Consider the following 14,256-nt stretch of genomic DNA (forward strand, 5'->3'; position numbering starts at 1 on the left):
AGCTTGATTTTGGCATTAGGACAGAGGAGAGCTGCTTTGGAGGGACCAGTGGAAGAGACAGGAGATAAAGAACAAGATGAGCATTTTGGTGTTTGGGTACAGGGGTACGGCATGTAAATCTGTAGGAAATTACAGTTCATTTTGCTGCACACAGAGAAAGGTTTTTGTTTATATTTGAGCATAACTAGTTATGGTGGTGAGAACAGCGGGAGGTAATTTTTTGCTGCATCTGTTCCTCGGGTAATTGCTTTTTCTCATAAGTGAGGCTAAGGAAATCGAAAGAAAATGGTTTTATCAATGTAGTGGATTCTAGCCTTTTACTTTTTTTTTGACAATTTAAATGTATGCTACTGCATCCCAAATAACAAAATCTTTTTAGGAGCCAGCTGCCATATATCATTCTTCATATATTACTTCGTGAGGGGAGAAGCATTAGAGAGAACTGGCTGCAGCAAATGCAAGAAGGAAAGTTCAAGCTATTCATACAAACATGAATCAAGTTATTTTTATAAGACCATTTTGCAGTTTTTATGAGAAACTTGACATTTGAATATAAAAGGGTTCCTTCTCAGTTAATTTTGACAGAATTTATTCAAAATTTCAATTTGTTTACCTTAGGTTTAGATCACAGCTTCCCAGTCAGTTAGAAAATAACACCGTCTTGCAGTATAGTCCACCTAAGATTCCACAAGAAAGAGAAGAAGTCTCTGTCGTTGTCTGTCATGTTAATAGTCCAAGTGATTTCTATCTCCAGTTGGTAAGTTTAGAAATAAGGTCTATTTAAATAAAACTCGGAACAAACATTTTAATGTTGAGCTACTTGTAGTCCACATTAAATAAGGTACAATTTCTATTAACTTCTGTCACTTGTTACCAGTTTTAGGATTCCTAGAATTAATAGATGAGATTAATTCCTACAATCCTAGATTAATCCTAGATTGATTCCAGGAATTCTTACAATTCCAGAAAGTTAACATTTTTTTGTCAGTTTTGTTACATGATTAATTCCTATGTGGGTGTGTAGTGCTTTACTGTTTAGAGTGGAGATTGAACATGGCAATATTTGACAGTTGTTAGGCTCTTCAATTCACTTTATCTGTTCATAACCACTGTATAATTTCAGGTGGAAAACTAGGAAGTACACTAGAAAAAATGTCCCTTAAAAGAGAAAAAATACGATTTTAAAGAAGAAAAAAAAACCATCTGGTGTGTATGTATGTTTTGTTTTTCTTACTTTAGAGAGATAGCCTGGATTCTTTAGCTCTTCCCAAGAAAATTCAGGAGGTATATAAACATGAGTATGGGAAAAACTTGGAAATCGTCTGCCCAGTTGAAGGCCAAGCCTGTATTGCAAAACAGGAGGATGGGAATTGGTACAGAGCACGGATTATAGGTGAAGTATTGGTTCTTTCACTCTAATGCTAGGTTGCAAAATCAGATGTGGTACCAGATCAGTCACACACTGGCTATGAATGGTAGCAAACAGTCATTATTTTTACTAGGCATCCTTATACTAACAGGTAGGTTCTAAAGTCAGTAGTACTAATTCATGTTATATTCTTTTGCTATTAATGGAGTGGTTTATACATTTTCTTTTTTAAATAGAAGCGGTATACTTAATTTTCTATATATTATGGAAATTTCATTATATAATTATTTAAAATAATGTTTCATTTACTATTACAGTTTGAACTACAGAGTTTTCTGTTACAGCCAACCTCTGAGTGTAACCAGTGTGGGTTAATAATTCTCCATAGTAATTCCAAAGGGGATGGGAGGTGTACTTGTGCTCACCCCTATGTTGCCTGCATGGGCAGTGTGGCATGCCTCTATGCTTACATGTCTACTTGGCACGTATTTAACGTGCCAGTGTCTCATAAAGTGATTAGATGGAAGGGGACCAAAATACTTACTCTGTCATTTCAGGAACCTGAAAGACCTGGCTCTTAAAGAATATGGTTTTTGAATTGGGTTATAGAACATCTGAAATTGTGATATTTTATGATTATATGGTATAAATGTGTATTTTGCTCTGAAATTCTGGTGCTTTAACCTGTATCAGGTACTCATTTTTTGTTTTAATAACTTGGGTTGTTTTTCTTGAAGGGCTGCCAAGCTGTCAAGAAGTTACAGTAAAATATGTGGACTTTGGCAATGTTGCTACCTTAACTCTTAAAGACATATGCAGAGTAAAAAAGGAGCTTCTGAGCTTTCCAGAAGAGGTAAATTAGCGCTTGCCTGGATTAAATAGTCAAAATTAATAGAATCTCAATGGTTGGAAGAGGAAAGAGAGGGTTGTTAACATTCTGAAGTAAATAAAATGTTAAGCAAGTTCCTTTTCACATGGGTTTATGATGTGACTTATGTTTTGGGTGCACACTGAAAACTCTTAAGGTTTTTTTTTTTTTTATATCATTTAGTTTTAAGTGAAATCTAATGTTACCTTGCGGTGAGGAGGTGTATATACATTGTGTGTGTGTTTATTTCAGATACCTTCTTTTACTCCATAGTAAGCCAAATTAATTTTTACATTCTCTTATTTTCCAACCGTAATTAACGCTAAACTTTAAAACTTCATATATTGATAGGGGGTTTTTTAACCAATTGTAGGCACCAGAAGTAGTGAGTGTTGTAACTAAGGTTGTCCAGCATCTTCTACTGAAAGTAGGATTCAATTGTTTGCATTTTGAGCAGATGTTTCAGGGGAAGGTTTCAGCCAAAACAATTGAGCCTTTTTTGACAGCAAGGGAGAGGAAACATTCTGAAAATGGCAAAATGTTCTTGCAGTTGCAATGTCTTAATGCTTCAGATCAGAGCGGCTAATGAATAAGGGTGTTGGGATTTTTGATGTGTGTTATCCCATCGTTCCAACTGATTGCTTGTTATTGACCAAATACAAATCCTCAGAAAAACCTGTTAATTTGTCAGCTCTTGAGCACATACTACTATGCCTGCTCACTTTGAACATAACGGAGAAGGGGCTAAAGAGTTACCAATACAGATGGGTATACAACCACTAGAGAATGGTCTAAAAAAAGCTGAGCCCATCAGTTATTCTCAAATTTCAGCATTCTTATGCTGTGTATAGGTTATGGTGAAACCCTCTCACAAGGTGTTTACAGTCGAAGTTTGTGTAAGAAGTAACAAGTTCCTCTTGCTATTAGTTTTATTGCAAGTAATAGATCAGCAGACTTGAGTCTGCTTATGTGTTGCTATGGTTTCAAATCTTTTGTATTTACAAAAAAAAAGTTAAGGATTTAAAACTCTTTGAAACATGAATGAACACAAGATTGCAAAATAGAGCATTCAGAAGGTAAGAGTATCAGAAATGAGGTTGCTTGTGCAGCTCTATCCTGTTGCATGAAAGCATTGTTAAGTCTTCACACATGATCATACGTTGCATTGCCTCAAATGTAAGTTGGTTGTTTAAGAGATTTGAATTAGGCCGTTACAAGAGAAGTTGGACTTTTTTCAGCCAGTTAATACAGTTTGCAGGCATTTTAGGGGACTTGGGTAGTGCAGAAATCTTGGCCAAGGCTGGAATAAGCAGTACTTAATGTAGTGTTGGTTTCATTATCCACAGCCCTTTCTTCTAATTATTAACCTGTCAGTCAGTCTTATTTTTGTTTTCCTGACTGCCTGTATCCTAAGAATATCTGCACAAAACATTCTCATTTCTATTGTCTTTATTTCCTTTCTCTCCCTTTTCAGTCACTTGTGTTACTCTTCTTCCTTTTGGTGCAATAAACAAGAAGGAGGAAACAATAACATTACAGTTAATTTAAAATTGAGGCATAGTGTAGCCACCAAAGTTTGCAATAAAGATGCTAAACAAAAATTCTTTTAATCAACGTACTTCATCTTGTCTGATTTCCTGTGTGTCTCTTTTTTTTATGTCTTCTAATTAATACCTTTCAAAAATCTGTCAGGAATTTTTGTGACATAGTTACTGTGGTCCTTCAGACTTCTACAATGGTATAGTCATGTTAATCTTAGATGCTTTGAGTCTGAGTTATTACATCATAAGCAAACCAGGATGAAGGCTTTCTTTATCACCTCTCTGCAGTAATCTTTCCTGATCTCTGCACCAATTTTATGCCTAACCATAAAGGGAAGCAAGGAGAAGTCAGCTCTTTCTATTTCAGCAAGAATGTATCTGAATTTGAGGTTCCTGCTCAGCTGCCAGCAGGGTGGGCGGGGATCATCTTAAATCAGTTCAAATAATGGTACTGTGGAACCAGAAGCCAAGGTCATGCTGTCTTGCTGTCCTGCATGAGTGCGAAGCAGAGCCTGTGATTTGGCTGTAATGAGATGGTGTTGATACGTAATGGTAGATACATAATTTGAGTTATTCTTTAGGCAATCAGGTGCAGGCTGGCTTGCATTGAGCCTTATAAAGGGGCAAATGAGTGGAACAGAGAAGCCAAGGAGAGATTTGAAGAAATGACTGAAGATAAACTTATGCTGTGTTCAGTTGTTGGTAAGTTATCAAGAGTGTATTACTTTAAATATTATTGAATTGACCCAAATGTAGAAACATGCACTTTCTTATTTTAAATAGTATTTATTTGAAATGCTTATGTTCATACTTGCAACAGGTAGCCTGGAGTGAGAGTATCTAAATATGAACTGATTGGAGGAGACCTAACAGATAGAACTTCTGACAAAAGCTCTGTTTATGTCTTCTCTTAGGGACCACACCAGCATTAAGTGATACAAGTATCCTGGTTTATTAAATTGGGCTTGTTTCCAGCAGTACTAGCCATCCTTGACTCTTCCTAATTTTATTAGTATCTGGGAGCGTGATTGCTGCTGCTCTAAAACATTGGGGCAGGGAGGGAAATTCAGATAATGCATACATGCCTTAGTAGGATTTTTCTTAATACCATTTACTGTTAATATACAGCTGGTTATTTTTCAACCCCTGTGGAACAGTGGTTTGGAACCCATCTAAAAAATGAAATTACCTGTATCAGTTGGTTTCTTTGTACAAAAACACTTTGTAATTATTGGTGTATTTTAAGTTAACTTTATAGATATGTGCAAAGCTAAGCCTCTACATATTGTTGATGTTCAGAATCAATTATTTTATAAATCAAGTGTAATTTTACAAAATTCTGTCTTTTAGTATCATTTTCCGTGCCTCCAAAACCATAAATAGTCTTTATACTGTCATTGGTTGGCACTAATTATGTTTATATTATTCATTCACAGAAATTTTAGATAATAACATCTTATCTGTTGAACTCTTTGACTCCTCTGCTGTTCATGGAAGAAGCTTTAGTATTAACTGCCAGCTGGTTAAAGAAGACCTAGCATCCTACACACCTGGGTAAATACCCCATAACTTAAAGTATTTGGAAATACTGCATTGGTGTAACAGAATTACTGGCTTTAATATTCACCTCCAGTGGCTGGAACTTACCACATTTGTGATACATTCATTACAAATCACATTCATCAACTGACATAAGTTACAGAGTGTAACTCTGCAGTTTGGCATAGTTGAATTCTCAAACTAAATCTTGACTAACATAATGTATTGAAATTGTAATTGATTCAGAAGTTGGAGATAAATGTTTTGCATCATACTTGTAGTGTGCTTAAGTGCTAAATCTTCCCCAAACTGGTTATCGTTAAGGTTCCTGTTCCCTTTTAGTAAGAAAAGAAATACTACTTTTGTGTGTTTAACCTGCACCTGAGGTAAGTCATCTCTTTGGAAGGTCTGTTACTAGAAAGCAAATACTCGGATAACCAGCTATGACAGCGATAGACAGAAGAGTTGGGAAGCCGTGAGGGAAGATGAGGCTGATAAGGAGATAACACTGCTGCATTTAATTTGTTGGCTTTTTAAAAAGATAATCCATGGGATGTATTCATGAAAATCAATAATTACTCTTTCATTAATAATTTTTGAATACTGATGAAAGTAAAAAGATTGTTATATAGAAAGTTTTGATTCCTAAAGGGAATTCCAGAATTTGCTTTTTTCAGGAGGAAGCAAGTAAGTGGATTTTCATCTTGTAGCTCAGAAATACAACTAAATCATAGTAACACTTTTCTTGTACTGGTCGCAATTTTTAGTAAGATTTTTTGTGAAGTCAAACAGCTTTATTTAAACCTGAAGAGCTGAATTGTTTTGTCACTCTCACTAGGGTATTTTGTTGTGTTGCAGCTATACTTAGATGCCTGCTTGCAGCCTGCAAACAAGTGGGTATATTACTTTAGTATAAGTTGCTGTGTAACACTGATAACTTTACTACAGTGGATTTTTTGGTTGGTCACTCACTCCCCCTTCTTTAGTTGGACTGGGGAGAGAATAGAAGAAACGAGCAAGAAAACTCGTGGGTCAAAATAAATACAGGGAAATTGCTTACCAAGTACTGTTGCGGGCAAAACAGACTTAATTTAACTTAATTTATTACTAATAAGCATAAATATTTAATTAATGCTTCAGGCATTGGTGCATAAGAGACAAAAATTTATGGTACTTACCCTCCCCCTTTCCCAGGCTGAAGTTTACTCCAAGCACCTCTCCTCCCCCTCCTACACTCAGGTGACTTCAGTGCCTTCAGTGAGGCAGTGAGCAGTGCAGGGGGTTGGGGTCAGGACACAGCAATTTTTCCCTGCTCCTCCTTCCTTCTTGCTCTTTTCCTCCTGTGCTCCAGTGTGGGCCCTCCACAGGCTTCAGTCCCTTCAGGAGTGTGCTTTTTCCCCCCACAAAATACCTTCTACTCTTCTGACTTTGGCATTCCCTATTTTATTTCTCTTCTGTTCCCTCCTCTCTCTCCTTGGTGTTTTGTGCCCTTCATTAAATTAGAGGTGCCACCAGCTTCAGCAAAAGGCTCGGCCATGTCCTCTGGAGGGTCTGTTGCAGAGAGAGCTGAAATGGGCTGTGCCTGCCATGGTATAGCACCTGGCCTCTTCTCTCAGAGGTCACCCCTGCAGCCCCTCTCCCCACCTACCAACACCTTGCCATTTACACCCAGTGCTCCATGTCTTTTAGTTGGAATGATGTTTCCACTGGCGGGGTGGGGCAAGGGAGTTGTTTTGTGTGGGCTTGGGGGTTTTGGGCTGGCTTTGTTTTCCAGTGTGCATAGGTCCCTAGCTCTTCAGAGTTCATTTAACACACTTTCTCACTGAATTTCACATTTGTGAAGATGGATGTCTGCAAAAAGGCAAGAGACTGGTGAATAATTTAAAATGACTTTACGTCATTTAGAATCACATTTGGGATTACTCTTTCATGTTTAATGCTGTTGAGGAATACCCAGGCCAGCTCTAAACTAGTATAAGGCAATATAAGCAGGAGAGCACAGTGCTTCATTGAATCCAGCTTGCTGACAAGCAAACATCTGTAACCTTACTTTTGCGTTGGGGTAGGAAGTAGTCCATACAGAATTCCAGGAAGAAACCTTGGGAGTCTGAAGTTCATTCCAAATGGATTTGTTTTTCTGATGGATCTTCAATGATAATGCTATACTGGAGTTACTAGAGAGGCGGTTGTAAGACATGTAACATGTATTTCACTTCGGACAACTCTCTGTGTCAGATTGCCTCTGTCCATTTCATAGTTCAGACTAGTTGTATGCAAGGTAAGCGTATTTGTGAGGTGTGGTGTTCATTTTTTTCCTGGTTCTACAAGTTAGCTGTTTAATCAAGCAGTTTCCAAAGACCTGCATCAGGGAGGTTTGCATAAATAATTGTGTAGCAGTATGTAGTGGATGATTGAACACTTAAACACTATGGAATTTTCTCTCTAACAGAGCAGTTTGTTTCCTTCCCATGACAGAAAAGACAGGTGGTAGATCTCTGAAAACAGGAGAGAGTTTCTACCTGGAGGCCCAGAAATGGCTAGCAGTTAAACTCAGCCTTGCCATTTCCTTTAGTCAGTGATGTTTGCAAGAAACCAGTTCTTTTGCATTAGCAGATATTTCTTCAAGCTGCAATCTCTTACATTTCTAGTTGGCACAATTCATGCAGACTCATAGTAAGCTGGGCTGTGGCTCAAAATACATACCAGCCAACTCCTGATTGTTGTTGGTCTTTATTCTATCCAGTAGAGCACAATTTAAACAAGTTCTCATAAAGGTATTAGCATGGCTATACTTCATTCAGTACTGTACTTAAGAAAGTGGTAGCACTGGTTGTGTTGTATTTATATCCTCAGAGAATGATAGAAAGGTAAATGTTTCACTAATGTCAATATTCTTTACTTCTATGATGTGTAAATATTCCTTTCAGAAGTTGCATGTTGCAGCTTTTACTCAGAGGCAACATTGCTTTCCAGAAGCATGATAGTAGTAATTTGACGTTTTTTAAGGCAGACACAAATATTAATGTTCAGCAGCCTGTTTGTGTCAGGCTTGCTTTTCTGCTGGCAGCCTATATTGCATAGTGCTTTCATTTGACAGTAGAATGTGCAAGGACACCTTCTGAAGGAGAATAAAAATGTTACTATCATGAGTGTTTCAGAAGTAGCATTTAGAAAAGTTTTTGACTTTTGTTGGGATTTTTTTCTGCGTTTCTGAGTTACTCTTTATTCACTCTATTCATGTTGAATGATTCCCGTCATGTTGAAGTTTTATCATTGAGCTCTTTTTCACTTTGTTTCAAATGTGTTTAAACTTTCCATTCTAGTTATTTTATGCTCTTTACAGGTACACTGAAAGTACTGCTATAAGGCCCAATGAAATATGGGATGTTCCTCTAGAAGAAATTCCTGAAACCTCGGAAGCTTTAAATCCTATAGGCATGGAACCTGTGGATGAAGGAGATTTCAGATCACTTTCTAAGAAAGAGCTACAAGCGAGAATTAGTCATGTTGTGTCTCCTAGTAAAATTTTTATACAATGGCTGTCATCAGAAAGTATACTGAAAAGGTACTTTCTGAAAAAGGAAAATTCAAAGAACTTTTTTCAAGTTAAGGCATTCTTATTACAAACTGGTGAAGTATAGTTAGAAGAAACTGTGATTAGGGTTGCATTTGGCACTGGGTACTCGTTTTGAATGCTGTTGGCTTATCTTGCTTTGTTGAGGAAAGTATAGGAACAAAAGACAGATTGGCACTATGTTGTGGTTTATTAAATATTTGTGATTCCAAATTAAGTACATGATGTAACTCTATTTCACATCGGTTTTAATGTAGTATCAGGGCCTGATAAATGCAACACTGTCCAGAAAGATTAAATCTTTTTGCTCTTTCTTTTCTCCTCCCCATTCCTTCATTAGGAATCTTGTTAAATAATACTGGTGTCCTAAGTCATAAAACTTCAAGTTATTTCTTTCAACATGATTCTAATACGCTGTTAGGAAAGTTTGAAGGCAATTTCTACACGTTAGTGTATCAACCTTCCTTTGGTAGATATTTAGGTAACATTTAGGTAGTAGTGACTACTGTTTGAAGACAGTTAAATGGAAATGTCATTGCTTAGTGCAAGAGTTGCTTATTTTCTGCCTCTTATTATTCCTTTCTTTCATCTTTTTACCTTCTTGCATGTTGCTACCTAGAGTCCCTTTGAATTAGTCATGACACTAAATGAGTACCACAGTCTCAAGTTGTCAAGACAAAATAGTGCATCTTTCTAATAGTGCTATACAGAATGGTCAGTATCACTCAGATTAACTCCATTGTTTAAGAAAACATGATAGTTTTACAGAATTTTAATCAGATTGCATGTGTTTTGAAGCTCCATTTCATGTATTTCTAACATAGCATGAAAAACTACAATACTATGTCAGACACTTACTGAAACTTTACTGTGTGTTAGTTAAGCAGTGATTGACTAAATAAGCCCTTTATTCACTGAGTAAAATTTTACCACTAGAAAAGTGTTGTTTTGAATGTTAGTTTACAGGAGAGGATGGCTACCATCTACAAAGAATCCCAGCCACAGCCCGTGAAGTGGGAAAGTAGTATGCACTGTGCTGTTTATGTACGTGATTTGAAACAGTGGCAAAGAGGTCGAATAAGCAGGATTCTCTCTGAAACAAGTGCAGAGGTAAACCTCTTATCATAACAGGGTTTATACTTTCATTTCTAAAGATTGTAAGCATTCATTGATTAAAATAATGTGAAATCTTTGCTTCTTACTTCTGTGTTAATATTTTCTCATACAGCCTTTTGCTTTTGTCCAAAGTAAGTTACATTGTACATTGCTGCAAATAAGATTAGTCTCATCAAAGCTCACATGCCTTTAGCAGGGAACCTGGTAGTTGAAGAAGGCTCATGAGGTTGACTTTGTGTATGTTTACACTACAGTTTAGCTTAGATTCCAGAAGCTGTGGGAACCTGAGGGTCACATTAATTCAAACTTAATGATCCTTGCTAAAAGATGGAGCCAGTTGAACTGAGTGCACACCACAGGAACACATGTAGTCATGCTGTTGCTTGAACCCTAAACTGATGGTGGTGCACTGTGCCATGTAGGTGTAACATTTTCCACAGTAACTTCTCACACAGTGCTGCATTAAACATGTGTCTTGTGCTCATTTGAAAAGAATAAGGAGCATCAGAAGAGGCATTTTGTGAATAGATAACTACTTGCCTCAAAAGTAAGAGTGGCTTTTTAATCATACAGATAATCCAGGACCGGATTGCCATTGGTTCTCTCCACCATTATCATGATTATGCCTGTGGGTCTTGTTACTAGGAGGCAGAAGTGGGACTTCGTATACTTCTGGTTTGCATCATCTGCTTTCTAAGGCTAAGGGCCCTCAAAGAGCTATTGAACCATGTCAGAATAAAAAGCAACAGGCGGAGGGGAGCTATTTCAGTGTTTCTAGGTTTACAAATTTAAATACACTAACATAACTGAAGCATGGGAAAAGAAATTTTCTTATTCTAGTAACAGCATCTGTAAAGTTGTTTTAACCCCCTTTGAACACATTTTTGTGTTTGTCCTCTGGGTACGCTGTGGTAGTCATTTGTGTTGGGTGATGAAGTACTTCAGTGCAAAGGCCGTTCATTGAATGCTGGTAATGTTTGTTTGAATTTTGTTTACCTATTCAGGCATGCTTTGAATTATCATTTGTTACAGATACACTAAGAGAGGTTTTTGTTCTTTTCATTGTGTTTCTTGTCTGTAACAGGTGATACTTTATGATTCTGGAGCTGAAAAAACAATGGATATCAGCTGTCTAAGGAAACTAGAGGAAAATATGAAGATAATCAGGACATTAGCAATAGAATGTTCTTTGGCCGATATCAGGTAGCCTTTCCCTTATACTGAGCAGCAGTATTAGAAACTAATAATGACGTAACTTAATATTTTCCTGTGTTAGCACTGATGATCTAAGATTTGGATGTGGTTTGCTTTTTGAATAAAGAAGAAATAGGATGGCAGCTGTAACTTATTTTATAAAGGGGTTTTTTATTAAGGGTTATGCTACATGCCAGTAAAGCAGAAACCATACTATAGAAAGAAAGAACATTTATAGGATGAATTATAAAATACTGGACAGATGATGGAGTTTTTTCTTGAGATGAATCGTATCTCATTAAAATGTACAGGAGATCTCTCTTTTCTAGACTGTAGAAAAGAGAGAACTGGGGTATTCTCCCATGGATTTGTTTGTGTGCTGTCTATACTGTAAAGAAAAAATAATTATGTTTGTAATACCCATTCCCTGAATGAATATAAAAAGCCTAATTTGCAGATGAAGTACGGATTTTCCTTTGTTCTGTTAGCACAGGCGTCATACTTCTGGGACTCATGATCCTCCTTGTTTTGAAGTTTTGGGGTTATACTTTTGAATTCTTCCTGTCACATAGAATGAGAGATGGATAACAATTTCTTTTTACTGTTGACTGTAATGTAGATTGTCTTTTTTCCCTGATGGCTCAGGCAGTTAAAAAAAAAAAAAAAATCAAAATCTCAGTAAAGGGAGGGGTTTGTGGTTAAGCTCAGGAGATGCCAACTTCTCTTGTACTAAAGGAGATTATAATTTGTTCTATGTTAGACCAACAGGTGGAAGCACGCAGTGGACAGCAACAGTGTGTGAATGTTTATCCTATTACCTAACCGGTGCACAAGTAAAAATAATCATACAGGTTTGTAATCAAAACCAGGGGTATTTGTAAAATCTCTCAAGTTGTCTGTTAATTTAATTTTTTTCTGAATATTTTCACTCTTCAAAAAGTCCTGAGTGGAACTTAACTAGATTGGTGTTTGCTGTAGGGGCAAAGATGCTTTTTCTTTTTTTGCTTTACTTTCGTTACTCACTGGAGCATTGGAGCAATTTGGCTACCCAGTGTGGAAAGAACACAGTCTTAGATATATTTAGTTATTGAAGAATAATATTTATATATTTGGGATCACTGGATGCTGACAACTTTTATGGACAGATGAGCAAGATGCTCATGTTCTTGATGAGAATGATTTCAGCAGCTACTATATTAGTTTTCAAGTCTCAGAACCTGAAAACAAGTCCAATGCTATACAAACATCATTAGTAATTGATTTCTTCCACTGGTGAAAAAACCTCAATTATTACAAGGGTTTCATTTGTTCAGTGTCTGTTGGCAGCTGCCAGTGAAGTTTTACAGTGTGTCTGGAAATAAAAGCACTGATGAGCAAAGGTATTTATGAGTGGGTTTAGAGCTCCTGCTGGAGGAAAACAAGCGTTTGGCAGTTCATTCTAATGAAACAGCTAAGGGAGGAAGCAAGGTTTTATTCTGTTACTGTTTTTTTAATGTCATGTTTAGAACAGTTGGTAAAATGATGGGAACTATGACATAGATTAAATAAATTTTGTGTCTTCTGATGTGGGCATCAGTTGTTCAATGATGTCTGATTTGCAGTCAGTACCAATAAAATGAAAAATATGCCTGTAGTTTAGAGGAAATACATATTGTAACCTGTTGTTCAGCGCGTTCTTGTTTTTTCCAGGGAAGTGTTGTGGCTTGTGCATTGCCTGTGAAAATTCTTTGCAAAGATGAAACAGGACAATTGATTGATATTTCAGAACACCTTATTAAAAAGGGTTTGGCCTTTAGAAAGACAAGGTTTGGATACTTTTATATTCTTTCAGACTCTAGTATTGACATCGTGATAAGCTAATAAGTAAAACAAAAATTTGGATAGTCCTCTACAGCATATGTAGCAACAGAACTCCATTTTTAGTGAACTTATTTGCACATTTCAGTTATCCAAGTTGGTAGATGAGATATTAACAGTATTTTAACAAGCATTTGCCATCATTGTGTGTTTGGTTTTTTACTTCTATTATTTTATTCTTTTGCACTTTTCAAGTTCTTTGTCAGTTAATGTGTTGATATGATTTGATTGAATCTGCTAGAACTGATAAAGCTGATGTGGCTTACTCAGTCTCCAAGGAACATCTTAAAGTACATTTAGAGCAAGAGGACACACAACTGGATGGTTGTAATTCCAGAACTGCACGTGCAAGAAACAGCACTGCTTCAGAGGAAGACATCACTGTTTCAGAGAGTGAACAGAAATTGTGCAAAACGTATAAGTCACTGCTTCATTCAGGAATGGGCGAAGTATATAAAACCCCTGTTATACCTGAAGCAAAAATTTTTCAAGCTGTAGTAAGTTGCGTTGGACATGATGGAACTATTTATATAATACCAAAATCATTTGGTAAGATTACATAGAAGAAAATACATTTACGTCTATGAATCTGGTGGCTTTGGTGTATGAGAACATACCAGATATGTGTTCTAGTATACATGTTCTGTATCAGAACGCAGTTCTGGAATATTCCTGTTGGGGAGGAATGCTGTTAGGAGGTGGTGAGGCCTTTGGCACAGGGGGTGAGGAGTGCATGCCCCTGCATCCCTTGCTCTGCAGAGGTGGGGAGAGGTACCGCAGCTTCCGGCAAAGGAAACCCACATCCCCAGGAGGTGGTGCACTCTCCTTAAACCCATCAAAATTGGCTCTCCTGTCCTTCCACCCTCCCCAGAAACCAAAAAACCCCAAGCCCTTGGGCAGGCAGCTTACTTGCCTCTGTTCTCTAGGCAGTATTGGGTAAAGCGGCAAGTGCTTTATTTTATAATGTTGAGACTGTGATACATTTTACTAATAATGAAGATACATTCCTAAAGATTCTCAGAAGTTAGCCTGGTTCTCAAGTATTACTGAGTTTTTCTCCTTCAGTGTGAGCTCAGTACCCACTTTCCTTGGGCTTTTTATTTGTACTGTGATAGATTCTGTATCTCTTAATATTTTCTGTTTGTACTGTTTGAAAGAGATACAGATGCAGTGTCAGTCTTCAGTACCGTGATAATAC

The 14,256-nt window shown here is 37.0% G+C and overlaps 1 protein-coding gene across 1 annotated transcript in view; it reads left to right on the forward strand.

The window, feature by feature from the left end:
• Positions 1-14,256, forward strand: part of RNF17 (ring finger protein 17) — a 52,690-nt gene that overhangs the window by 22,333 nt on the left and 16,101 nt on the right. Inside the window, exons 17-27 of the mRNA XM_052812964.1 lie at positions 619-757; positions 1,240-1,393; positions 2,107-2,222; positions 4,360-4,480; positions 5,215-5,332; positions 8,661-8,882; positions 9,851-10,001; positions 11,092-11,210; positions 11,962-12,052; positions 12,891-13,006; positions 13,300-13,607. Of these exons, the coding sequence (XP_052668924.1) occupies positions 619-757; positions 1,240-1,393; positions 2,107-2,222; positions 4,360-4,480; positions 5,215-5,332; positions 8,661-8,882; positions 9,851-10,001; positions 11,092-11,210; positions 11,962-12,052; positions 12,891-13,006; positions 13,300-13,607 (1,655 nt within the window). The remainder of the gene's footprint in view (positions 1-618; positions 758-1,239; positions 1,394-2,106; positions 2,223-4,359; positions 4,481-5,214; positions 5,333-8,660; positions 8,883-9,850; positions 10,002-11,091; positions 11,211-11,961; positions 12,053-12,890; positions 13,007-13,299; positions 13,608-14,256) is intronic.

The sequence above is a fragment of the Harpia harpyja genome, chromosome 17, assembly GCF_026419915.1.
Source record: "Harpia harpyja isolate bHarHar1 chromosome 17, bHarHar1 primary haplotype, whole genome shotgun sequence".
NCBI classification, from domain to species: Eukaryota; Metazoa; Chordata; class Aves; order Accipitriformes; family Accipitridae; genus Harpia; species Harpia harpyja.